Below are 27,581 nucleotides of genomic sequence, written 5' to 3' on the forward strand. Positions count from 1 at the left end.
GATAGTAAAACCTGGATGTGCTTGCATGAATGTAAATGAAAAGCTTGAATACTTGCATAAACTTACCATGGCCTCCTCTTCTAAATCTTCAAGTCTTGTCATCAACTTAAGAACTTAGACTAGAAGGCTTAAAACCTAAACTAGAATTAAGAAATTACAACCCAATTGAAGACTTAAATTGAAACTAAAGCATAAACTAAACCTATTATAAGCATTAACTAAAAATTATAAAAGCAAACTAGAACTTAGAAAAGCCAAAAATCACAAATTAGAAGGAGAAGAAGAGAAGAAATTTCACTAAGTGAATGAGCAAATTTTTACAAGAGAGGTAGGGGTATTTATAGGTGGAAGAGAGGAGAAGAGAGAAGATGGAAGTGTAGGAGAAATATTCCCTAAGAAAAGAGAATATTCTCTTCTCTTTCCTTTTACAATGCCTTGAATCCTAAGAAAAAGAAAAAAATAGAAAGAAGAAGAAGAGAAGATTGTTTACATGTAGACCTTCATTTCAGAAAAATAAACTTCCAATTTTAACAAGTGCTTCCTTTTCTTTGTAGATATCTTCTCCAAGCAATAAAATCAAAGCATCTTTGATTTTTCAACCTTCCATAGATGAGAAAATATAAATCTATCCCAAGTAGAATTTGAAGTGCCCTTGAGAAGTTGGAGGGAGAGAGAGTAAGGGTGATGACTAGGATTCCTTCAAGAATAAATAAAATACCCATTCTGTCCTTCAGAAAACGTGGAGCATGGGGTGCTTATATAGGTCTCACCATTGTGTTCCTTGCGAAAAATCACACAAAATAGACCCAAATTTCATCCAATTCGGAGTTGGGGAGCCCAAGATATCTCAAGTTGAAGTTGGACTGTCCAGAGCCTTCCAAATGGAATCTTTCGGGTACAGTAAAGTAACTTCTGATAATTTCATTAAGGCCCCTAAAATCTGAACTTCCGTTTCACTTTGTCCCCATCCGACTGTCAATAATTATAAATAAACCCCTGCAGACCATTTTCACGCGTCGTTACGGAAATGGCCATAACTTCTTCGTTTCAACTCGGAATTAAGTGACGTTTGAACCATTGCAAAGCTGACTCGATGGGCTATGCATCCATTTACACTTCTAAAAAACTTAAAAACATCTCCTTAGCATCATCTCCTTCATTTTCATAAGAATTCACCTAAACCCTGAAAAGCACAAGAAAGCACCGAGTAACTCTGTCCAATGTGGTAAAATGTATAATTTATGCCCTAAAATTTCACACATAAATGTGCTCATCAGATTCCCCCACACTTGAACGTTACTTGTCCTCAAGTAAAGCAAAAACAAAAACTAACCTAGAATGCAGAAAATCCTAACTCATTTTCGTAGGAATCACGGTTGCACTTAGCATGTGCAACAAACCTTTAAACCCCTAGGTTACCCCTAGTGGACGAGTTGTGTCTCGTGGGTGTTTGCAGTGAATATACACCCAAAATTCAATTGTAAATAAATGCTGCAAATTTTAATCATGGCATAAGTAGGACAGTGCACATAATCCCAAAAAGTGTTCAACTAATTATCAAGGAGCCAAAGGTTCCCCCACACTTGAATTTTATCACCCCACATCAATTCATGTAACAAGCATGCATCAAGTTCAAGGGATCTCCTCATATTTTCTGAACACTACTCATCTTCAAGTAAACCCCCATAGCATCGATGGAACCAAAGACTTAGGCATTGAGTATTGTTGACCATACTTTTTTTTTTTTTCCAGGCATTAAGGCAAAAGTTTTTTTCTTTCTCAACCACAAACTCTATTTCTACTCCACTGTTCTCTGAATGACATGGTGGAGCATACACCGTACACCCAAATACTTGGTAGCTTCGCTTTTGCATATATCCATAAGACATTGAGACATTGATGCAAGAGTTTTTTTTTTTTGAGTTTCCTTCCAAGGAATTTCGATCAAGTCACCCTGCTTCATGAGGCACAGTGCCCTGTCTAGTCCTAAGGAATTCCACTTTCTTTTCTGTTCCTTGTTTTTTTTTCTTTTTCTTTTTTTTTTTTTCATTCACTTCCACTTTCATGCCTTGCCTTGCCACAAACAAATTGGTCTCAACTACTAGCCAAAAGATCAAAGGGGTCCATAAACACATAGAGGAATCTAACCATCACATGAAGTAGCACTCATATTTTCATACTCAATCCCCATCACCGGATACAAACCAACTACCATCCTTGAAAAGAGATTTTTTTATTATTTTGCATGCTAGGAGGGCACCTAATTCCCTCTCACTCTCGCTTTGCAAATCGAAGAAACTTATGCACATACCCAAAAACTATCGCCACAATCAAAATTCATAAAATTCAAAATTCATAAAATTCACAATTAAAGTCCAACACACCCCCCCCCCCACACACTTAATTCATGCAGTGTCCTCAATGCATGCAAAAAAGAAAGAATAAGGACAAGGGAGGGGATACATACCAGGATATCAGGGGTCAAGGTAAAGAGGCTCATGGAGATTCATGACCTCTTCGTCAACTGGAGTAGGCATCTCTATGTACGGCTTCAATCTTTGGCCATTGACCTTGAAAGTAGCTCCTGTACTTGGATTGAGGACTTCAACAGCTCCATGACGATAAACTTTTTGAACAATATAGGGCCCATCCCATCTAGAACGCAGCTTACCTGGAAAGATATGCAAACGAGAATTGTACAATAAAACATTCTGGCCTACCTCAAAAGATTTTCTCAAAATGTGCCTATCATGGAAAGCCTTGGTTTTTTCCTTGTAAATTCGGGCATTCTCATATGCCTCATTCCTAAGCTCTTCCAACTCGGATAGTTGGAGTTTCCTATGGGCACCGGTAGCGTAGGTCAAAGTTAAGCTTCTTGATAGCCCAAAAGCCTTGTGCTCAATCTCTAAGGTAAGTGACATGCCTTTCCATACACCGCACGTGACGGAGATTGACCAAGATCGGTCTTGAAGGCTGTCCTATGGGCCCACAACGCATCTACCAATCGGTTAGACCAATCCTTGCGGTTCGGGTTGATGGTTTTCTCAAGAATTTGCTTGATCTGCCTATTTGAAACCTCAACCTGGCCACTGGTCTGGGGATGGTAGGGTGTGGCCAACTTATGGACGACACCATACTTTTTCATGAGGGCCTCAAAAGGCCGATTACAAAAATGCTTGCCCCGATCACTAATGAGAGCCCGGGGAGTACCAAAACGGGAGAAGATGTTCTCCTTCAGAAATTTCACAACCACCTTGTGGTCATTGGTCTTACAAGCAACTGCCTCAATCCATTTGGACACATAGCCCACAGCAAGTAATATGCACAGGTTACCAAAAGAGATAGGGAAAGGCCCCATGAAATCAATACCCCATACATCAAACACCTCAACCACCGAATTGGGTTGAGGGGCATCATATTTCTCTTAGTAAGACGCCCTAAGGATTGGCATGAAGAACATGCCCTGCAATAAGTAAAGCGTCTTTAAACAGACTAGACCAATAAAATCCACACTGTAAAACTTTGGTCATGAGTCTTATTAGGCCCAAATGGCCTCCACAAGCCTCGATCATGGCAAAAAGATAAGACAGATTGTTGCTCATGATCGGGACACATCTCCGGATTACTTGATCCAGGCAGGTCTTAAAAAGATAAGGATCATCCCAAAAGAAATACTTAACTTGTGAAAAGAAACGATTCTTATCTTGGGTGGACCAATGTGCGGTGTCACACCAGTAACCGGATAATTAACAATGTCACAAACCAAGGTTCACTAGACACGCCATCGATACTCATCGGAAAATTCTCGTTGACTGGAGAATCAAACAAGGAATTAGGCAGCCGGATAGATGGTCCGCAACCAAATTTTCACACCCTTTCTTATCCCTAATTTCAAGATCAAATTCTTGTAACAAAAGGACCCACCTAATGAGGCGAGCCTTGGCATCTTTCTTCTGCACAAGATATTTGATAGCTGCATGGTCAGTATAAACAATCACATGTGATCCAACCAAGTAGGGCCTAAACTTCTCTAAAGCAAACACAACAGCTAAAAATTCTTTCTCAGTGGTGGTATAATTAAGATGTGCATCATTAAGAGTCCTACTTGCATAATAAATCACATGGGGCAATTTATTGATTCTTTGCCCAAGAACAACCCCTATAGCAAAATCAGAGGCATCACACATAAGTTCAAATGAAACTGTCCAAATTGGAGCTTGAATAATGGGGGCTGAAGTCAACGCTCTTTTCAATTGCTCAAAACTATCATGACACTCAGAAGAGAAATCAAATGGGCAGTCCTTTGCCAAAAGAGAGGTGAGAGGTCTAGCTATCTGGCTAAAGTCCTTGATGAATCTTCTATAAAAACCTGCATGGCCAAGAAAATATCGAATGTCCTTCACACTCTTGGGTGGTGGTAAATTGGCTATAAGGTCCACCTTAGATCTATCAATCTTGATCCCTTCTTTGGACACAATGTGACCAAGAACTATACATTACTTTACCATGAAGTGGCACTTCTCCCAATTCAGGACCAAGTTCTTTTCTATGCATCTTTTAAGAACCAAAGAGAGATGATGCAAGCAATTAGAAAAAGTAAAGCCGTGAATAGAAAAATCATCCATAAACACCTCTAGGAAGTGCTCTACCATATCAGAAAAGATACTCATCATGCACCTTTGGAATGTAGCAGGGGCATTGCAAAGCCCAAAAAGCATACGCCGGTAAGCAAAGGTTCCATAAGGGCATGTGAAAGTGGTCTTGTGTTGGTCCTCTAGAGCAATAGGAATTTGGTTATAGCCTGCATAACCATCAAGAAAACAATAATATTCATGGCCAGCTAGTCTCTCTAACATCTGATCAATAAAAGGTAAGGGGAAGTGGTCCTTCCAAGTTGCCGCATTCAATTTTCTATAGTCAATGCACACTCTCCATCCTGTTTGGATACGGGTTGGAATCAACTCATTATTAGCATTCTCAACTACAGTGACTCCTCTTTTCTTAGGCACAACCTGCACAGGACTCACCCATTAGCTATCAGAAATAGGATAAATGATGCCATGATCCAAGCATTTTAGGATCTCTTTCTTGATTGCCTCTTTCATCACAGGATTAGCCCTCCTTTGGGGTTCCCTAGAAGGTGTGGAACTCTCCATCAGATGTATATGATGTTGAACAATGGAGGGGCTAATACCTTTGATGTCAGACATGGTCCAACCTATGGCTTCCTTATTGTCCTTTAGAAGCTTAATCAACTCTTCTTCCTGAATAGAAGTCAAATCAGAAGCAATAATAACAGGAAGAGTATGATCATGTCCTAAGAAGACATACTTGAGGTTGGAGGGCAATGCCTTCAACTCTAATGTGGGGGGCTCAATAATGGAGGATTTGAGAATGGAAGTGGATAGGGGTCCAAGGGGCTCCAAAGGTGGTTGGATGCTCCAGACCTCAGATAAGGGAGTATCATCAACACCCTCCAATTCTGGCATACATTCTTGAAATCCCGAATCAAAATCAATCTCAAAGAACGTATCAATATCATCGGGAAATCCTTGAAGCATATGCACCTCTTCATCCATGTCAGGCTGCTTGCCCAACCTAAACACATTGAAGTCAACAGAAGTATTGCCAAAAGATAATTTCATGAGACCATTCCTGCAATTGATTAAAGCATTACTGGTAGCTAGGAATGGTCTACCCAATATGATTGGGATTTGGTCCTTGAAGTTGGCAGTGGGTTGGGTATCTAAAACAATAAAATCTACAGGAAAAATAAATTCCCCAACTTCAACAGGACATCCTCAATCATTCCCTTAGGAACTTTAACTGACCGATCTGCAAGTTGAAGAGTAATTTTGGTCGGTTTCAGTTCTCCCAATCCCAGTTGTTGGTAGGCATGAAAGGATAAGAGATTCACACTTGCACCAAGGTCCAATAAGGCATGATCAATAGTAGTATGGCCTATAGTGCAAGAGATGGTGGGGCTTCCCGGATCCTTATGCTTGGCTGCTACTGGCTGTGAGATTAGAGAACTAATGTTAGCAGCCAAGAATGCCTTTTTGGGCACATTGGTGGTCCGCTTTTGGGTGCATAAGTCTTTGAAGACTTTAGCATAAGCGGGGATCCGGGCAATAGCATCCAACAAGAGGATATTCACTTAAACCTGTTTGAACACATCCAATATCTTCTCCATAGAAGGAGACTTCTTGCTAACCAACCTATTTGGGAAAGGGGCAGGTTATGTATAAATTCTTTCAGGGTTGGTCTTTTTAACTTCCTCAACAGAATCCTCTTTGGTTTCCTCAACTAAATCATCTGGTATATCTTTAGGTTCATCAGACGAACCTGAAACTGTAGGCACTTCAATGGCCTCTTCAAAAGGGGGAGAGTCAACAGGAGTATGAGATGATAAAGACTGAGGTGCACTATCCTGTTGATACTCACGGCCACTCCTTAAAGCATAAACAACATTTACCTGTCTAGAGGGCCCTTGGTGCTGTTGGCCTTGTGCAACATTGGTTGGAGGAGCTTGGGTACCTTTTGTCAATATGAACCCGATGCCTAGGATTTGGCTCAGCTGGCTAGGTAACTTCCCTGTTTTCCTCTCATGCAGGATTGTGACAAGCTGGGTGAGTTGTTTTTCCATGTTATTGTGGCTTGTCATGAGAAGAGCTATCTTGTTGTCCATCTCATTCAGTCTTGTTGCCTCTTCTATATTGGTAAACCCTGAGGGTTGCTGATAAGGTGCAAGGAGAGGAGGCCTAGCAGAATTAATAGAAGATCCTGGATGAGGACTAGGGGAAAGGGGTTAGGAGACATTCCTTGGCTTTGTGGTGCATAGTTGGTCCTTTGGGCACCAACCTGGCCTTGATGGTTAAAGTTGGATGGGCCTGCTTGGTTCCCTTGATTCCATGAGAAATTGGGGTGATTTCTCCATCCTGGATTGTAAGTATTGCTATATGGGTTATTTTGGTAGAGAGCACTTACATTCTCAGTGCTGGAATTGCCCACCAAGGTGTTGGGGCATTCCTCAGAAAGGTGTCCAGGGGTTTGGCACCAACTGCATACCGACACATGGTTGACCTGGTTGACCGGATTAACTGGTATAGACTCTTTAAGAACTATGGACTCCAACCGTTTTATGAGGCTATCAAGTTTGGCCTCCTTGGCTGGCATACCCTCAATGAGATACCCCTTAGTGGTCCTTTCAGCCTCTTGGGAAGAGTCTCATTCCCTAGTCTTATCAGCCAAGTTGGTTAAGAATGTCCATGCATCATTCTCCTCAGAAAAAGAAGTAAAGCCTGCTGGACACATAGACTCTACAAGTTGCTTGGTTTGATAATCAATACCCTCATAAATAATTTGGCATAGCTGCCACAAGTCAAAACCATGGTGAGGGCATTCTAAGAGGAGGTCCTTGAATCTTTCCATGAATTTAGAAAAGGACTCATGTGGTTTTGCTCGAACCGGAGGATGTCACTTTTAAGCTTATTGGTCTTGTGAAGAGGGAAGAATTTTCTCAAAAAGACAATGGTGAACTCATCCCATGTATTAATGGAGTTTGTTGGCGATCCATAGAGCCACTTCTTGGCCTGGTCTTTCAGGGCAAAGGGTATAAACCTAAGCCTAATCGCATCATCGTCAAATTCTGGACCTTAATTAGAACACAGACCTCCTCAATTTCCCTAAGGAAGAGATATGCATCCTCATTAGCCATCCCATGGAAATGGGGTAGCATGCTGATGAAGTTGGTTTTGAGTTCATAGTTATTCCCTGTAACAACAGGCAGACTAATGCATGAGGGCTGTGCAGCCCTGGTGGGGTAAAACCTATCCTTAAGAGTCTTGGGTTGTTGGTCACCCATGGTCAAAGGTGGTAGAGAAGGTGGTCTTCTAATAAGACAATTACTTGAATCACGAATCCACACCTTAGCCACCTAAATAGATATGAGGTCTCCTTTAGAAAAATTAAAGAAAAATAAAACACTTAAAAAAAAAAAAAAACTAGAAACAAGAGGGACCCCAAGGTAGATAGTGCATCTCTATCCCTCAAAAATCGAAACAATGGTTCAAAAGCTGTAAGAATGTCATATAGGTTGACAGCAAGGGAACCCGTATAGTCTTTTATAGCCACCTACGTGAGACTCCAATATGGATTCTGATGTAGAATGGAGGTCTACTATACGTTTATGTTTCCAACACTCTCACTATGTCGCTTTCCTGTTATCAAGAGTGGTCACCTCCAAAGATAAGTCACATGTCAATCCACCCAACCAAGTCAAGATGTAGCGTCATAGGTAACTTAATCCTATGAGGGACACCAAAAGATGGAGGGTTGAAGCATATGAAGGACTTTAGATTGGGCGCACACTATTTGAAATAGAAGAGAAACAAGAAGAGGTTTTCAAAAACTTATTTTTTATTTTTTATTTTTTTCAAAAAAAAAGAAAAGAAAATAATAAACTAAAATACTTCAAACTACTTAAAAATCAGATAAATAAAATGGACAATAATCTCCCCGGCAACGGCGCCAAAAACTTGTTTGAGTTAAAATAAAACCGCAAGTGTACGGGTCAATCGTAGCTACGGGTCGAACAGGAGGAGATATACGCCACTCTATTTAACTAACTTAAAAGTAATGCAAAATGAACCAAATTAAAGTGTTAAATTAAACTAATTAAACTAACGAAAAATCAATGCATCCTAACTCATAAGCATCTAACAAAATTAAGGGATTAAATCGGCGTCCTAACACATGAGCATCTAACCTATCAAACTAAAGCAACTTGAAAGGAATAAAAATGCAGCCACACATACTAACCACATAAAAAGAAATAAGAGAATAAAAATGCATCCATAAACCACAACCATATAAAATTAAAATAAAAGAAATAGAGGGGGAAGAAGAAGAAGATAGAGAGAGATAGAGGAGATGGAGAATGAGATTGAGAGTTTAGATAGTAAAACCTGGATGTGCTTGCATGAATGTAAATGAAAAGCTTGAATACTTGCATAAACTTACCATGGCCTCCTCTTCTAAATCTTCAAGTCTTGTCATCAACTTAAGAACTTAGACTAGAAGGCTTAAAACCTAAACTAGAATTAAGAAATTACAACCCAATTGAAGACTTAAATTGAAATTAAAGCATAAACTAAACCTATTATAAGCATTAACTAAAAATTATAAAAGCAAACTAGAACTTAGAAAAGCCAAAAATCACAAATTAGAAGGAGAAGAAGAGAAGAAATTTCACTAAGTGAATGAGCAAATTTTTACAAGAGAGGTAGGGGTATTTATAGGTGGAAGAGAGGAGAAGAGAGAAGATGGAAGTGTAGGGAAATATTCCCTAAGAAAAGAGAATATTCTCTTCTCTTTCCTTTTTTACAATGCCTTGAATCCTAAGAAAAAAGAAAAAAAATAGAAAGAAGAAGAAGAAAAGATTGTTTACATAGACCTTCTATTTCTAGAAAAATAAACTTCCAATTTTAACAAGTGCTTCCTTTTCTTTGTAGATATCTTCTCCAAGCAATAAAATCAAAGCATCTTTGATTTTTCAACCTTCCATAGATGAGAAAATATAAATCTATCCCAAGTAGAATTTCAGAAGTGCCCTTGAGAAGTTGGAGGAGAGAGAGAGTAAGGGTGATGACTAGGATTCCTTCAAGAATAAATAAAATACTCATTCTATCCTTCAGAAAACGTGGAGCATGGGGTACTTATATAGGTCTCACCATTGTGTTCCTTGCAAAAAATCACACAAAATAGATCCAAATTTCATCCAATTCGGAGTTGGGGAGCCCAAGATATCTCAAGTTGAAGTTGGACTGTCCAGAGCCTTCCAAATGGAATCTTTCGGGTACAGTAAAGTAACTTCTGATAATTTCATTAAGGCCCCTAAAATCCGAACTTCTGTTTCACTTTGTCCCCATCCTACTGTCAATAATTATAAATAAACCCCTGCAGACCATTTTCACGCGTCGTTACGAAAATGGCCATAACTTCTTCGTTTCAACTCGAAATTAAGTGTCGTTTGAACCATTGCAAAGCTGACTCGATGGGCTATGCATCCATTTACACTTCTAAAAAGCTTAAAAACATCTCCTTAGCATCATCTCCTTCATTTTCACAAGAATTCACCTAAACCCTGAAAAGCACAAGAAAGCACCGAGTAACTCTGTCCAATGTGGTAAAATGTATTATTTATGCCCTAAAATTTCACACAAAAATGTGCTCATCAGTAGGCATACCTTTAAGTCTTTAACATGACTTGGAGTTCTTGATAGAACCTATCTTCAGCCCTCTTCAAGTGCTAATCTGCAAATTCCTATTCCATTTCCATCCAAAAATCCTTGGTAGTTTATAGGTTTACTGAGAAGTACTTGTGACATGCTCATAATGGAAAAAATATATTTTCTTTATCTTACACGATTGATTGAGCGGAAGGGAAATCCGGGAAACCATCCTCACAAATATGGGAATTATATGATCGGTAGGCCTGTAAACGGATCGGATGTAATCGGATTCGGATATTTTCTGGTCGAATACAGATACCTCTAAACGGATTCGGATGCGGATCGAATTCGGATTTTTGACCATCCATTTACACCTCTGTCTTGTGTAACCCGAACCTTCCTCCCCCTAGTGGATACAATTCACTCTCAATCCATAGTTTTAGATCATGATTCTCTTCTCCTCATATTCTAGAACCTGTTGAATCTTCAAAAACCCACAAGATCATTATTTACTTAATTTTTTATAATTAAGTATTTGGATTCGGATTTTTATCGGAGTATTCGGATTTTTTTCCGGATATCTCTAATCGAATACGGATGCCCCTAAACGGATACGGATGCGGATCGAATTCGGATTTTCGGTTATCCATTTACAGCCCTAATGATCGACCAAACTACTAGAGCATTTCTTCCCTGAGAAAATAGCATCCAAAAGAATTAAATTGAAAGTTGTTCTTCGAATCCTTGTATTGCCTTGAATTAAATAGTTTCTAAATTGTCCCCCCATTCTTGACAATTCTCTTGTGCTTTAAAGACGATTTCTGTAAAATATTATCCATTCACACAAGGGAGTGAACCTGCCAATTGTTCCTACAACACATTACACAACAAATTTATCTAACAAAGTCTTTGTCTAATAAGATATCGAAAAAGAGCATCCTGGGCAGTCAGCAAACACTTCGTCGCTGCATTCACAAACCTTGGAAGCAAGCTGCTTCTGTGCAGGTGCATTTGTAAAGGTCTTAACACATCAAAATTCTGCTAAACCTCTTAAAGGCTGGTACCCTGGCTGAAGTTTCAGACTTGATCAATGATATTAATGCATCCTTCAGAATCGTGTAATTCTATTTCTACATCCACTTACAACTTTTGCTATCGTATCTCTACATTGCAATTCATTACATTCTGTTCGGTTGTTGGTACATCCACTCTTATATCATACAAAGCAATTTGCTATACTTTTCCATTTCATTCGCTACACTTTTTCAGCTGAACATGCTGGCAAGACCTCTCAGGTTCTCCTCTCGTCCATAGAACTTTGAGGTCACCTCTCTTCTTCCCCAATATTAAAAAGGTACCTGCATCAAACAGCAGAAAATTTTGATTTCCAAAAGTAATGCAATAGCCAGATCAGCAACAATCAAGAGTTCTGAGACCCAACAAATTATTTGTAGATGTTGGAACGGCTTCCTCTAAAAAGCCGACTTTTTAGAAAAGGGAGGAAACAATATGTATATCATACATGAGTTTTAACACGGCGGACTATCAAAAGGGGGACACGGGTGGATAAATAATTTTAACACTTATCCGCTCCCAGAGGGACTTGATACCGTGACCCCTGCCTGCTCTGATACCATGTTGGAACCGCTTCCTCAAAAAGGCCGACCATGTAAGAAAGGGAGGAAACAATATGTATATTTTACAGGAGCTCTAACATGGCGGACTATTCAAAAGGGAACACAGGTGGATAAATAATTTTAATAGCAGAACATTAAGGTCTCTTAGAAATTAACTGAAAGTTTGAAAATCTATGTGGACTTACCAAGCATAAGAGGAACAATGTAAAGAAGAGCTGGCTGGCCATGTCCATCCATCAAATTCAAAGCCACATACGTAATGAGGAGACCTGTGAATCCATACATTTTGAAGTGTCATTCTACAAGCTGGTGAACAGAGCATTACAGAACCAAAAATTATGACAACAAGCACCAGATGTGAAGCATATATCCTTTTGCCAGCTTAATAGAAAATTATTCCAACAGTAAGATGGCATTTTCATACTCTCTTTTCATTTTTTCTCAGCTGTTCATGGAACGAAGAGGGGGACACAGAAAAAAAGTAAATGGCAGGCTATCTTTTGAAAAAGAACCCACAAACCATTAAGTGCACGCAAAATCACCAGCTCTTTTGTTACCATTGGATAAGAATTCGCCCAACAACGGTAACTCCCCCATTGGTAATCCACTAATCCATTGCGTATAATCTAACGGTTCTGACTTCTGAGAAGATTCATGGCCATCTGATTGAATCCAACTCAAAGACACATCCCAAGCATTGGCATAAGATCCCTCAGAACATGGAGATGTTGAAGGCCTTTTTATGCTTCTGATTGGTATCATTTAGAACCCCATTTGACGATATAGATTCCCTCTTGCAAACCGAAGGTTTAGAAAGTCTTCAATGTGAGCATGGAAACCCTTATGGTATTCTAAGATCGTAAAAGAATTTCTAGAATGTCAGCTTTGGTTGCCCATCACCTACTCGATATGTGGCAACACACTACCAGACATTCCCATATCCATGCATTTCTAAAGGGAAGGCTGTTCATGATTTAGTGTAAATGACCAGTTAGCTACCAGTTCTGTACATAATATATGGACATTTGAACTGTACTTTGCAGTAATCTTTTGTACAATACAGATGTCTAAAATTGTACAATATTTTTGTGCGATCTTTGTTTTTATTATCCAAACACACCCTGATGAAGGAGAATCACATAAATGGGCTTATTTTAGTGGAAATAAGCCTTGGGCTGGATTATATATGTGTTGGGCCTTTGGTTCAAGGGGTTTTCATTATGATTGGAGTTTTCATTGTGATTGGCCACTTTGATGGACTTAAACTAAGGGTAGGAGTTAGGAATATGGGAATTACTTTATTACTTGGTTTAGAAGTTGATTTGATTTTGACTATTAATTGGTGTCTTGGAAATTACAGGAATTATGTTAGTACTATTCCAGTTTGGTTTATAATAATTTTTTAGGGTTATAGTTGGAATAGTATTCCTTCTAGCTGGAATGTTAGTACTATTCCAGTTTGCTTTTCTATTATGTTTTATTATCCTTTGCCTTAATTTCTCACTTTTAAGAGACCTATAACCATATTTGTCCACCTAGGCGTCCAGGTGTCTTGGTCGCCTTGTTGACAACTATGCCTATAAGCACATTTTTATTTTCTACTATTTAGGACTGCAAACTTGTAGGATAAGATTCTTGCCTGGACCCATTAATCACACATGGACCTAGATAGAGTGAGATGGTGAAATAGTGGTACAGGATTCAAGTCTCCAGTCGCAAGGTAGTTGGAAAAAGGCATCAATGAGTTGAGTTGTGTACCTAAACCATATGCAACCATACACCATAGGAAGTATCCAGCTCGAAGATTCTTCTTTGCCAGCCAATCATACCTGCAACACTGACCCATTATTAATTTAAACTAGAACCAGATATTAATTGAATGACAAACACTAAAACAGCCAAAACAGATTATTTCATTTAATTTGTATATAGCAGATGAGGAGATTGAATAAGAATGAATATGTTGTTTTGCTAGAACAAGTGATGAATCCTTCCATATCAAAAACTAAACCTATGAGAGGACGCTGATTATGTTCTTTGAATATAACAGGATCAGGATGCCATTTATACATGTTTCTATACAAGGCAGTTGGGCTGACAACAAAAAGAAAGAGATGGTTCTGACTTCTACGTGTTTTCTTCACATTTCACAAACAAGGTTGGCACCAACAGCAATTATTTAGAGGACACCTTATCAGGTGGACTGTCTAGGATTGCCATTTCAATCCTCACATGCAGAAACAAAACAACAGTGCTGCTGGCATTAAAAGCATCATAAATGTTCAAGACAGGATCCAGAGTTTCAACCTCAATGAAAAAGCAATTAGCAACCCTGGTATAAGGATGTCACCAAATCCAATAATGCTGTAACCACCCCAGGGATCAAACATGCGTGGGATCTTCAGTAACATTGGAATACCATCCTCACCACTTCTATCACCACGAGCAACCTACATAGGAAATGAGCAAACAACATAACTGATAATCAAAATCCTTAAAAACCAGAAACTACGCAGTATTTTGCAAAAGGTTTTGAAGAATAACTTACCACAATCATTACACTTTCATGGAACATCATCGTAGAAACAAACACCCAGAAGATGTCGTACAAGAAAGCACAACCGAGAAGCACTGTGCCCACCTGATTTCCACAATAAGATTAGAAATCATGTAAAAGCAAATCAACTCAATTAGAAAACATCATCTTGAAAATGCTTTTTTTTTTGTGTGTGTGTGTGAAGCCAGAGTAAGTCTGAACCATCACCTTGAGATTAGGTACATGAACAATCTGAAGAACTGTAAGTATCAGCGCAATCCCCTGATTGAAATTGAAAAAAAGAGCACATTAGGAGCACGAAGAAAATCTAAGTCTCTGTAAGGCACAATTACAAGAAACATAAATCTCAGCTTTGTTCATACTTTCTTCAATGTTCCCCAGAACAGATACAGATAATAACTTTGACATAAAATTGGGCATATATCTCTTACTTTCCTCATGTCCAGGACACTGGATGAATATAAGCACCACAACCAGAATCCTGGATGCTATCAATCTATTCTTTTCCCTTACTTTTTAAAGCAACTGATATGTTAATAATATGCACATAATTAAGTTTCTACTATTTTGTTGAGAAAAGGCTGTACACACTGCTGGTGTGTACTGCCTTCGTACAGTCTCTTCCACTTACATTCTTTCTCATCCCTGACATGTTGGCTCCCCCTGAATATGAATGTGAGGCACCCCCTCCTGTGCTCCCATTGGCCTGGCATGGGAGATTCCATCCCACACCGGCAGTGTGTAAATCCCTGCTCTATTTTGTTCATAAAATTGCCTTTTTTTCATATACAAAACATATAAAAAATTATGATTGGGTTCTGGCACCACTATTGGTACTGGTGATAGTGCATGATGACGCATTCAAGATGAATAACTCCATTTGTATCTACACAGGCAAAAACTACCGTTCTCATGTTTATACAACAGTGTCAATATGCTAAAATAAACTCAGACAATTGATGTGGAGCTTGTACAAGTTGAGGTCATGAACATTCAATATTTCAATGGAACCCAGAGAAGTATAAATCAGCGAGAACCTAGATTAATAAGTTAACAAGAAGAAGCATTAATCTTACAAGGATATCTTGACCTATCCAAGCAAAGGAGATGCGGCGATACACTGCCCAAGAAACAGCAAATGCTATGCAGAACGGAGTAACAGCCAACGTAAGGTAAGAAACAGCTCCAAAGAACGGCACTTTAATAAATGTTTCTCCAGCACATCTAAACCACCTGGAAGTTCATATGTATAGTCACTTCCACACAGTCAAATTTTTGTATAAGTTGATACAACTGACATCCAATAAAAGAGCACATCAAGCAGGTATATCTGACAGAAAATTTTCTTTAAGCATAAACACTATCTGACAGAAAACAATCTTTAAGCATAAACACTTCTTTCTTTTTTATTCTTTCCCAGTCTTCGTGGTTAATGATTTTGGTGATGTAAGGAAAGAGATTATAACATACACACAGAAGCTCGCCATTGTTTGTAATTTAAGACAAAAATTAACATGTGTTCCTCAGATTGTTTAATGAACCAATGCAAAACTCTACCGAATATCTGAACCAAAACTAAAATCCAAATTCAAATATAACAGGACCAGGCCCTTGAAATATCAATAAATATCCATTGAGCTAACATCAGATTCAGATATCTCACCATGGCCCATATAAAATTTTGATAATGCCAATCAATACATAAGTCTGTAGAACTTTAGCCCCTCCAAACACAGACTTTCTAGTTATTGAGTAAATATACTAAGAAACAATTCAGAAAGTGGAGAGTTTATGATGTAAGGCATGAGAGGGATCACTTCCTACAAAAACATGGCTAAGAAATTGAATGGTGAGTATTTCCACTAAAATTCCCAGCATAAGCATTAAAGCACTTGATAATAGGCATGCAAACTATCAAAACAGTCCGAGACCTGTGGCTCTACTTTGAGATAGAATAGATTGTAAGACTAATTAAAGGCAAGAAAAGACAAAAAAGAAATAGAAATAACAGAAGGGAAGCGACAGTAAATACTACTATGGAGGAATGACTGAAAGAAAAAAGACCACTTGGAAGTTGGAACAGATTAGAAGCCATTCGAAAAGGTGATGCATCCAAGCTCTAACTACCTACGCATATATCAGGTTCTTTACAACTTTACAAGGGAGGGAACATTGTATCTGGTTTGGCATCAGCTGATCACTGTTGCAATACAACAACAAATACATGAAAATGAAAGGGACAAGAGAACACTTAAATACCTTGATAACAAAGCCACCAAACAAGTTTGCAGGCCCTGGATGCACAGGAAACTGAAAGATTCAGTCCTTCAAAATAACGCAATAGAGATAACAAGAGCTGGTGTTCCAGCCCTCACTTCCATAATCATGCAAGAAAACTCTTAATATACAAAAGTGCATCTACATGAACAAGTAATGATGACATTGTCCACTTCCCACACATGCCATATGCATAAAAGGAGGAAAAGAACAAACACACCTCTACACCTCCGATACAAAATAGAACCACCAAAACCTCCACGAACCAGGAGGACATAAGCTTGTAAACCATAACCAAGAAGCATGAAGCAATCACAACAAAAAGGACCGCTGATGTTGCGGTAATGTCCACAACACCACTACCATCTGTATCTTCACCATTTACAAATTCTTCTGTAGCATCCTACAAACACAAAACCAATTTATTTATCAAATCAACAAACCAAATAAATGAAAGATACACATCCTCCATAGGGGAAGAAAGAATCCTTTGGCATTCCACTTCCAGACAGAGATCATTTTACAGTGGAACTTGAAGTCTGTAAATGAGATGGCTGATGAACAGGCAAAGCAAAAGGTTGTGCAGTCTAGTAACTGTTATGGGGATTCTCTCCTTAATGAGTTGCTAGTGGGGTACAGGAGTTTCTTTGTTTGTTATTATATTTATATTAGTCATGGGTTGCCTTGTCTCTAAGGCTTCTTGCATCTTTATTTTTTCTTTCTCCTTCAGTAAATTGTTACTCTTAAAAAAGAATAAGCAAATTTTTTTTTTTGGGGGGTGGGGAGGGAGGAGGCGAACCTTCAATAGTTTATCATGCTCAATCATTGCTTCTCTGGCACTCCATGCGGACCAATATGATGCACACAAGATAGTACCAACCGCCATAAGCCATAAAAACACCTCTGCTATGTCAACCAGAGGACGTTCTGGAGAATATAGCTGCACAGAAACTGAGAAAACCCTCAACCATTAAAAAATCTTGAAGCTAACAGCACCAAGAAAAAGAAAATGAGAGCAAATGAAATATCAGATAAGATATTATCAGGAAATGGAACAAGATCTATATCGTAAGAACAAATTGTTAAGCCAAGCATCAAATAAGTGCTGAAAGAACAATAATAGAATTCTCCATGACCCTATGCAGAACTGAAAAAAGTTGTACCAGAGGAATTGCTTTTTAAACTGTTCTGCAAACTTGCACCCGCATCTTTTGGAAGCATCACTGCCGGTATATGTATATTGAGATCTGTTTCATTCGATTCACAGACCATTTTGTAGAGCTCTGCAGTAAAAAAGAAGAAAACAGCTTCAGCACTCAATCGGCACCAGAAAATCCTATAATGATGTGTGTTAAAAGTATACTAGTAATTGAGAGAGGGGGCAAACCCATAGGTTTTTTTTTTCTTTTAATGGATAACAGTGAAAAAGACATGTAGGCTGATCGACTCATCAAGTTTATTGATGACAGAAAACTTACAAAGCCCCAATACAAAATCAGATCATTACAAAGAAAATTACCGAACAGATGAAACCCTAAAAACCCAAGATTAAAGCGTCTAAATCTCTGATTGATAAAAACAACCCATAATATGGTAATGGAAGGTCTTGCTTGGCACGTTGGTCAAGTGCTCACTTGCTGAACGCTTGGTCACAGGTTCAAATCCTGGAAACAGCCTCTTTGGAAACAGGGGTAAGGCTGCGTACATTTGACTCTCTACAGACCCTGCTAAACGTGGGAACCTTGTGCACTGGGTACGGCCCTTTTTTTTTAAATGTGGTAATCGAAGAACAACCAAATCTCCCTGTCAGCATATTTGACCTGCTTGGCTTAGTGGCCTAACACTTATTGATGGATTTTTGCCTCCAATTGAACTTCATTAGGTCTAAGCCATAATTTTGCACTTCATGTTTTCCTTGAAGGGGAATGAGAATCTCTTCAGTTTCTTTTAAGGAGAGCTAAATAAGTCCAAAAAAAATTTACAGCACCACAATCTTAGAAAGCTAACAACATTCAAATTCAAAGACAAGATATAAAAACTGAGGAGCAGGCAGTTTAACATTTTCAGTGAAGTTGCAGTACATCTTTCCGCAACAGAAGAAAGGAGAATGTATGATAACTCAAAATTAGGGAGAAGGCAAGCAATAATATGTAAAGCCTAAAGGAAATTCAGGTTCATGAGTCGCAAAAGCATAGGTAATATAATTCCAGATGGGTGTAATGCCAACTAGAACCAGAACCAGGATCTGCTAGGGTTTAGTGTAATCAGCTAGGGCAGAATGGGTGAAATAATGAAATTAGGGTTAGGGCTTAGTGAAGTTTAGGGTTTGGTAATAGGGTTAGGGTAAGTTGATATGGGGAAGTCTTCTAGTAGAGGTCTTGAGAAGTTTTGATGAAGTTAGGCGTGTAAACTAAGATGGTTAGTGAATTAGGGTTTAAGTTTTGGGAAAATAGAATGTAGAAGAATCTAGGGTTTAGAGTGATCACCTAGGGCTGGAACCAGAATCGAGTTTCCCTTAGGGTGTGGGAAGATGATCGAATTTGGAAAGGTGGGATTTTGATGGGTGATTAGGGCTGGGCAGGTTTTAGGGTATGGGGAATGGAGTTCGGATATGAGGGAATGTTAGGGTTAGGTTTGGAAGATTAGGAGAAGAAGGGTTTGGGGTTTGGGATGTTTACTTACTTGTTGGGAGAAGGATCCTGGTACTTGCAACAAATTCCAGCAGCTATACTTGAAGTTTTCAATACTCGGCTGTAGCAGAACTTGAACAAACTTGAGTGTATTCGAAGGAGAGAGACAGTGAAGGCTATCTCAGCATCACCTTCACAGCCTATCTCAGGACAGTGGATGCATAAAAGCAATTTTCTTATTCATAAACTGGGGGAGGCTCTCAGGAGCTCTTACAAATATTTAGCCTTATGGCTGGACAGAACTCTAACTCTAACTATAAATCAAAACTTAACTAGGACTCATAACTGAAATAGGAATACTAATTAGGACTTCTAACTAGGATTCAAACTTGCACCAGGAATCCTAATTAGAATTACAATTCAAATAAAGGCTGACTTAAAAAAATTAACAAAATAAAAACCCTAACTCAGCCCACGATTATAACTTCTGGTGTAGGGATTCCCCTACACCTACCTGATGGCTACTCATGCTGGTGTAGGGAAGAATCCCTACACTTGTGGCTGGTTTTAAACAGCCAGTTTACATCAATAGGAGTCATCAAGTCCAAGTTAAGGTTTCAAAGGGGCAGGTTAAGAATAGTGATGACTTATGGTAGAAATTATTTTTGGGTATCTATTCGCTGAAGTGTTGATTAAAATTGGCTTGCATCTGCCTTAAACGTAAGAAATTAGAGTTTCAAGAAATAATGGACTTAGACAGGTAAAAGTTGAAATAGGTTAGTGATGCAGACCCTAGCCTCCTCGAATTGAAGAAGCCACCCGAAGCCTAGGGTTTTAGTAGGAGCCTTAGTTTAGTTTATTTCAGTTTTATACTTAGTTTTTATTTTGTGTTTTTAATTGAACCTGTTTAAATTGGTTGCATCCAATTGGTTCAATTGGTCTAATTTAAGTGAAGTGCTCCTATTGGCTAATAGGTTCTTATATCCTATTGGCTAGTAGAGAATCTTCTTTTATTTCAAGTAGTTTAAGTTGTTTTAAGTTACTAAGGGTAGATAGGTCTTTTGACTTTACATTTTAAGTTATTTTTAATAGGTCCACCTCCCCACGATTTTAAGTGAGAGATTTGAATTGTAATAGATTTAGGAATAAGGCCTTTGGCTTCTTATTTAATAAAAACCGTGGGAGAGGCTCCCCCACCAATTATGTTTTAAAAAAATTGAATTTTGCTGCTGGCCCTAGCTGCTGCTGCTTCTCTCTTCTGAGAATTGTCTTGTGAGTCATATCAAGACCCCTTGTGAATCATATCAAGGTTGAGGGCTGGTGGATTCCGGCAACTCCTTGCATTTTGTAGATCGGGGAGGTCCTTCTTCTTCTTCAATCAAGCTTCCTCGACTTGCTGCTACTGCAGATATGCAAATCCGGTGAGTTGTTTGTTAATTTAGTTATTCCCTTTTTCCCCTAACCTTCTACAGCCAACCCTAACACCCCCCCCTTTTTATTTTATTTGAGTTCCTTAACCCTGAATCACTCACAGCCCCATTCCTCCATTAACCCTAATCGATTCCCATAACCCTAGCCTCACTCTAAAATCTGTCCAGCCTTATCCCTCCACTCGACCTCAGTTGCAGCCCAATCTGTCCATCAAAACCCTAAATCCAATTCTGCCCTAAATTGCAGAATTTCTTAACTCATCCAAACCCTAACTTCTTTATACCAAAATAACCCCCTAGACCTGCCCATTAATACCCTATAAACCCCTTTCCCAAAATCCACCCCTAAACCCTAGATCCTGAAAACACTCCATTTTTACAAGGCCTCTAACCCGAAACCCTATATTTTCAACTTCATCCAAATCAATCCAAACCTACACCTATAGACTCCTAAAAACCTGTCCATCATTACCAAATAAAACCCTAGCTCAAAACCCTAACCCTAACCCTAATTTTACCCTAAGCAGCCCACATCTATAAACAGTTCCAGAATTCTGACTTTACCTGGTTCCTATTAGGCCTTGCCTATATAGGACTACATTAGTTAGTCTTTGGTTTACTGACAAAATTTGATGGGATGAAATATGACGGGTCCTAGTGGTAGTCAATAAGGATTTTAGGAGGCTAGGGTTTAGGATTCTGGTATTTGGTTATGGAGATTTGAATGAGTATTCAAGTTGGGTCATGTGCAAAGAATTTCAAAAGGTAACACTCAATTGGGCAAAGAATATAAGAGCGGGGGGGACTAGATTTTTTTTCACTTGGTCAATAGCTCAATGTCCATTTGCAGTTTTTACAGCATTTCTTAAAAATCAATGGCAAGAATATTCTTCTCATTCTTAAAAATGAAAAAGTGTATTTATATATTGGGTGTCCACTCTCCACTCTCTTTTTAATTAGAACTCATTAGTCCCAAGTCCCAAGTCCCAACTGAACTATGATTTATTGGTTTCAAAGTCAAACAAGATTCAAACATAAAAACCTCATAAACTATTGCAAACAATTAAGTAGGAATCAGACAAGAAAATAAAGTCCCCAACTTAATCGAGCTCCAAATACGACTATGAAACCCAAAAATTGTCAAAATACCCCTTCTAAAGGGGTCATAACACAAAGGCATAGAAGAATAACTGAAGACCAGTATCACATAAACACCTAGGTGAGCCTAGTAATAGGGTTTTCGATAACCAAAATAGCCAACAAGGTACATTAACGGGCCAAACTTTGGCCTAGTGCTAATGATACCAACCCCTTCCTAAGATGATGTATATTAAATGGTGGGGGGAAATCTGAATATATGTATTGGCCACTTGACCCTATCTTAGCTCAACCCAATAGAGCACATGACTTGGAATAATATTGGAAACAACAACATTTGATAATGTGTAACACACCCAAAACAAGAGTATAAAACAAAATAAACCCAGAAGTTCGGAAGTATCCTACAATTATAGATGCACTTTTGAGTACCTCCAAAAAATAAACCCAATTAAGCGAGATAGAAGAAAGGACATGGTGTTACCCGTCTTATAATTTATAATTAGGATTGCTGAAGCACCAGCAGCTTGTGCAACATTTGCCTTTTTTGTGAACTTGCATTTACCTCGTTCAACCAGGATGACTTCTCCAGAAAGCTGCGGAAAAGGTCACAAATTCTAAACAATCAACTGAGAGTTATAAGTGATCAAAACTTACAGTCCACCATCCCCAAGAAGACATGCATTTCATGAACGTATATATGGATTTATACATGCCTGCGCCTCCTATCTATTTGTCTATGTATAAATGTATTTCTAGAATCCAAACATATAAAGACACAAAAAGAAAGGACAAACCTTATTCTTAAGTGTGCCGCAACAATCAGGAGGATCCGCAAGGATAAGCTTAGTTTGATTTGCATGCTTCTCCTTTGACTCCATGGTGGTGCCGAATCGAGCACCAACACCTACAAACTCACTGCCTTGTATACCATCCACCGAAGTTTGGACTTTAACCTAACAAACAGCAGGCAGTGGAAGAAATGTTCACAGGAGAAATAAACATTGAGGAAAAAGCAAGATTAACCAAAGCAGCAACTCGAATGAGATAAGTATAGTGGGCAATGTTTATGGCGCGATGAGATAACATAGAGGAGAACTATGTATACCCCTATGTAACAATCTTTGTAGTAAATCAAATACAAGCTTCTTTTTACCGTTTAAAAAACATTAGCTTCAAAAAGGACCAAGTTAGATTCCAGCTTAAGTAGCCTAAACAAATCACAATTTTCTTTCAAATTGCAGTTCCTATAAGGGAATTACACGCCACAAATTCTAAAATCAAATAAAGTTGCACATATACAACTAGAACCAAATAGCTGCAGAAATGGCAGATAGCTTCGCCGCCCAGGAAAAAACAATTTTTTTGGGGGGAAAAGGGAAGACTAGGTGGAAACTATAAGAAGAAATTCAACCCAAACTCTATTTCATATCTCATCTTTAGAGAAAATAATTAGAAAGATGATGGATTCCAAGTCTATTAACTACAAATTGCATCCACAGACAATAATAGAAAGATCAATTTCTTAAATTTGGATGAGTACTATCTTCAAGGCCATCACTTTCATTATAAACTCCAAATTAGCTCAAAACGGAAAATCCAAAAAAGGAAATACTCCAACATAGAATGAGGAGAAATATACGGAACCCAGTTGAAGTGGGTACGTGAGAGAAAAGCAGTTGTGAAGAGTGAGTTACCAGAACGAAGTTGTTGTTACAACCAGGCTGACTCGGAGCCTGATCGTCATCTTGTACAATGTCCCCCGCATAAACCGAATAAGGAAGACTAACAAATACAAGCAGGGCAGCCAAAAAAACTGCCCGTAAGAGTATCTGTAAATCCATTGAATTCTTTAGGTTGAGAACTCCACTCCTCCCCTTGTGCTCCACAGACCTAGATGTGCAGATTGGACTTTTCCTTCACAATTGACATCACAACTGCAAGTCCAGGATAGAAACCATTTTCAAAAGTCTTCTAAGACAAGCTTCTTTCATATCAGAGAAATTCATGGACTTAAATACTTCATACATTTTTAACCTATCAAACACCAAACCCTCCCCCACGCCCGCCATCACCCACACTCTCCCTCCCTCCTCCTCCTTCCCCCACCGCCCAACCCCCCCCGGACGGCACCCAAAAAAATGTATTTTATAAACAAAAAGAAAGAGAGAAAGAATGCTATCTGGTCGCATGGTTCCTGCACTAAGACATAGTTCCTCTCTTTCCCATGGAAAGTACCACTCTACCCCTATAAAATGACAAAAAATCCCACCCAAGTCAATGCTTGCACATGCACTCCTATTAGCCAGGTCACACATAATGCACATGCAGGAGACCCAAGTAATGTTCTCTTGCCAAAAACAAAAAATACACAATTATCTCAATGGTAACTCACATCAAGAAGTTTATATCATATTTTCCTTAAGCTGAGGATTTCAGTTTTAATACAAAAATTTTTCTTATTTTTTAAACAATTGTAAAATCTTGGCAGAAATCACACATGTTTATTCGAAACATGTGTAAAATAATCTATTCCCAAGTTTATCATAATTTAATATTGACTTGGGAATATTTTAAAGATGTAGACATTGAAGTTAGGGTTTTAGTCACATATATTTTTGCCCCGAATCAGTTAGTATTCTCTTTCCCTCATTATTATTCAATCTCACTCGATATAATATCAGTATCTTGAGGGGCAAAAAATCATTGCCTGGTCTTATAGTCCATGCACCTGCATGGGGACCATTGAGAGTGCACGCAAGGGCATCAACATGGATAGAATTTTGATTTCACTAGTGTGGGATGGTAAATTCACATGCTCCTATGTTTGGGCACAAGAACCATGTGACTAGGTAGCATTTTTTTTTCTCATCTCTTTATCCGAATTGAGATCGTCTATGTAATTGGAATTGACCGAGTCGATCTGGAATTTGACCAATCTGGATTGGTCGAAACATATTGAATTCCTAGGGTTAAGATATATTTTGACCGATTCCTAACCGATCTAGACCGATTCCCATTTAGATCAGATTAGAATTGGTACGGATCTCGATTCTGTTCTTGTAAATCATGGAAATGTAGCATTGAAATTAGGTTTTTTTAAAAGAAATTGACCCAAAACCCATATATATTTTCTGTGGTACGTGAAGAAATTCACCCATCATCCATCCTCTTTCCCAAATCAATTCAAAACCATTAAGGGATGGGATCTACCGCTGCAAGTACCCTATTAATTTTTAATTTTGGTATTATTATTATTATTATTATGGGAGAATGTTCTCTGTGCTGTAGTGCAGACTGTGCCCAAGCACAAGGGCCTGCCACTCAGGAGGGGGGTAGGGTGATCATTGCACCCACCCCGATGTGCCTGGGCACAACCTGCACTACGGCACAGAGAACAACGTTCCTATTATTATTCAATTTATTCTTCTTCTCCTTAAATACAACATCAATCTGTGCTCTAGGAATCAACTGTGAGGGGTTGCAATTTGTTATAATCAAGTCAATTAGCTTAATCAATTTCACAACACAAGACAATTAATCCATTCCCAAGAGAGAAACCCTTGACAAAACCGTAACCAGCCTACAACATGATTAATTGACCTTAAAATGGGATGTTGGTGGCGAGTAGGTGGGTGGGCTGCCGGACATGGTGGGGGTGAAGGGAATGGGATAGGGTGAGGCGGGGTTGGTGTGAGCCTGTGGGGTGGGTTGCAGGAAGAAGAAGTATAAGAAGAAGGGGTTTTTCAAAAAACAAAAGCAAACGTCTATTTTATCCCTCATTTTTGGGTCTTATGACCACGTGCTCATTAAACTAAAGTGCAAAAAAATATATATATATATTTTTAACCATATTACATAATAGAATGGTTTTTTTTCAATTTATTTTTAATAAAAACAAGCTCCAAATGAAACCAAACACATGTAAAAATGAAAAAAATAAAATAAAATTGAAAAACAAAAATAAATATGATACCAAAAAGACCCTTTATCCATTGGAATAGTAAACAGCCCAATGTTGGGCCTAGACCAATTATTATTTAGTTGTTCTCTGTGATTGATAGTAATCCAACATGCATCCGATTGGAACCATTAATCATCCGTTTATAGCCTAAATATCCATTTGTAGATCGTTTATCATTTAATCCAATTAGCCCCATTAACATGAGTCCGATTATGAATCAGTAATCAATCAAATAGAAATGTGTTCATGCTTAGCCTATGAAGTCCGATTAACTAAATGTGCAGTAACAATGCAAGACCTTAAATTAATGGAGATCGAAACTGACCGGACCGACTGGTCGACACTCCTACTCAACCTTAGCCTGCAGTTCCAATCTACCATCGCGTGGTTTTGGTCAACAAATGTGATTGGCAGGCAAACAAACTTAGGGAAGTGGGCATTGTCCCATCCAAATCCTAGGTCCTGGTTGCCTTTGGGCCTTTGGGCTTTCCAAGGATGAAAGCCCAAGCTTCAGGTCCCAAAGAGAAAAAAAATATATATAAAATATGTATTAACTTTCACAAAGGGGATGTAGCTCAGATGGTAGAGCGCTCGCTTAGCATGCGAGAGGTACGGGGATCGATACCCCGCATCTCCATTAGTTTTTTGCATGGATTTATCCATTTAAAAACAAGAATACCAATCTGGCCATCAAGACAAATCTATTACATTAACCTAAAGTTTTCTTACATATTTATCAAAAAAAAAGGATGAGTACTATCATTGATAAAGCTTCAAGTATCAGTCACTTCAAAATTTCCTAAAGTAAATAAATAAAGGGAAGCAGTTTTCTGTTCGGGAGTGTGGCCTACGCTAGCACTCCCATGTGTCTATCTCTCTCCTCCTTAAAACAAGGGGGTAGAAATATCTTTCTAAATAACTGGAGAGAGAGAGACTCATAGGAGTGCTGGCCTAGGCCACACTCCCAGACATAGAATTTTCGCCCATAAATAAAACAGGAAGAGACCTGTTAAGTAATCACCAAACCAAGTATTTATGTGAAGCAATCTCTGCAACACAATTAACTAATTCATTTGTTTCCACCCCTATGCCTGCCTAAGGATATTGAAGACTCCTGTACCACTGAAACTAAAAGAGGTATTTTTTTTTTTTTTTTTTCTAAATGATTTTAAAGGATATGTATGAAAGTGAAACAAAACCCAAGTAGATGGGATAAGCCTTACTGAATTGAGTTGCTTGTACTTGAAACAAACTCAAGTGGACCACAATGAATTGCCAAGGTGTTTGTGTCTTATCAAGTTGGGGCCAAGATACGTGCATGAATTGCCAAGGTGTTTGTGTCTTTTATGAATACAATTTGTACTCGAGTAGCTCAAATGCTATAATAAAGGTATAAAGGTAACCTCCAATGGAATCATTTCATCCAGGCAACCTATCCTCAGCAATTTTTTTTTTCTTTTGGGGGCAACCAGAAAAGTGAGTATAGCTACAGAGGCAGAGAGAGAGAGGCATCAAGACAAATCTTTTCAATTAACCTAAAGTTTTCTTACATATTTATCAAAAAAAAGATGAGTACTTTCATTGATAAAGCTTAAAGTGTCAGACACTTCAAAATTTCCTAACCTCAGAAACTAAAGAAGTAAATAAATAAAACAGGAAGAGACCTGTTAAGTAATCACCAAACCAAGTATTTATGTGAAGCAATCTCTGCAACACCATTAAATTCATTTGTTTCCACCCCTTTGCCTGCCTAAGG

At 38.5% G+C, this 27,581-nt stretch overlaps 1 protein-coding gene and 1 non-coding gene across 2 annotated transcripts; one reads left to right on the forward strand and one right to left on the reverse strand.

Annotated features, from left to right (window-relative positions):
* Nucleotides 1-11,302: 11,302 nt before the first annotated feature.
* Nucleotides 11,303-23,877, reverse strand: LOC122667739 (signal peptide peptidase-like 2). Its single transcript, XM_043864143.1, has 14 exons — nt 23,559-23,877; nt 22,659-22,817; nt 22,346-22,457; nt 17,867-17,986; nt 17,503-17,654; nt 16,924-17,106; nt 16,686-16,720; nt 15,503-15,659; nt 14,634-14,687; nt 14,418-14,510; nt 14,177-14,319; nt 13,628-13,698; nt 12,055-12,138; nt 11,303-11,590 (listed from the first exon to the last, which is right to left on the reverse strand). Exons 1-14 carry the CDS (start codon nt 23,703-23,705, stop codon nt 11,481-11,483), a joined length of 1,620 nt encoding a protein of 539 aa, XP_043720078.1. The 5' UTR covers nt 23,706-23,877; the 3' UTR covers nt 11,303-11,480.
* Nucleotides 23,878-26,389: 2,512 nt separating this feature from the next.
* TRNAA-AGC lies at nt 26,390-26,462 on the forward strand. The gene has a single exon. It is a non-coding gene; the product is annotated as a tRNA-Ala (tRNA).
* Nucleotides 26,463-27,581: the final 1,119 nt, after the last annotated feature.

This window comes from Telopea speciosissima, chromosome 1 (assembly GCF_018873765.1).
Source record: "Telopea speciosissima isolate NSW1024214 ecotype Mountain lineage chromosome 1, Tspe_v1, whole genome shotgun sequence".
NCBI classification, from domain to species: domain Eukaryota; kingdom Viridiplantae; phylum Streptophyta; class Magnoliopsida; order Proteales; family Proteaceae; genus Telopea; species Telopea speciosissima.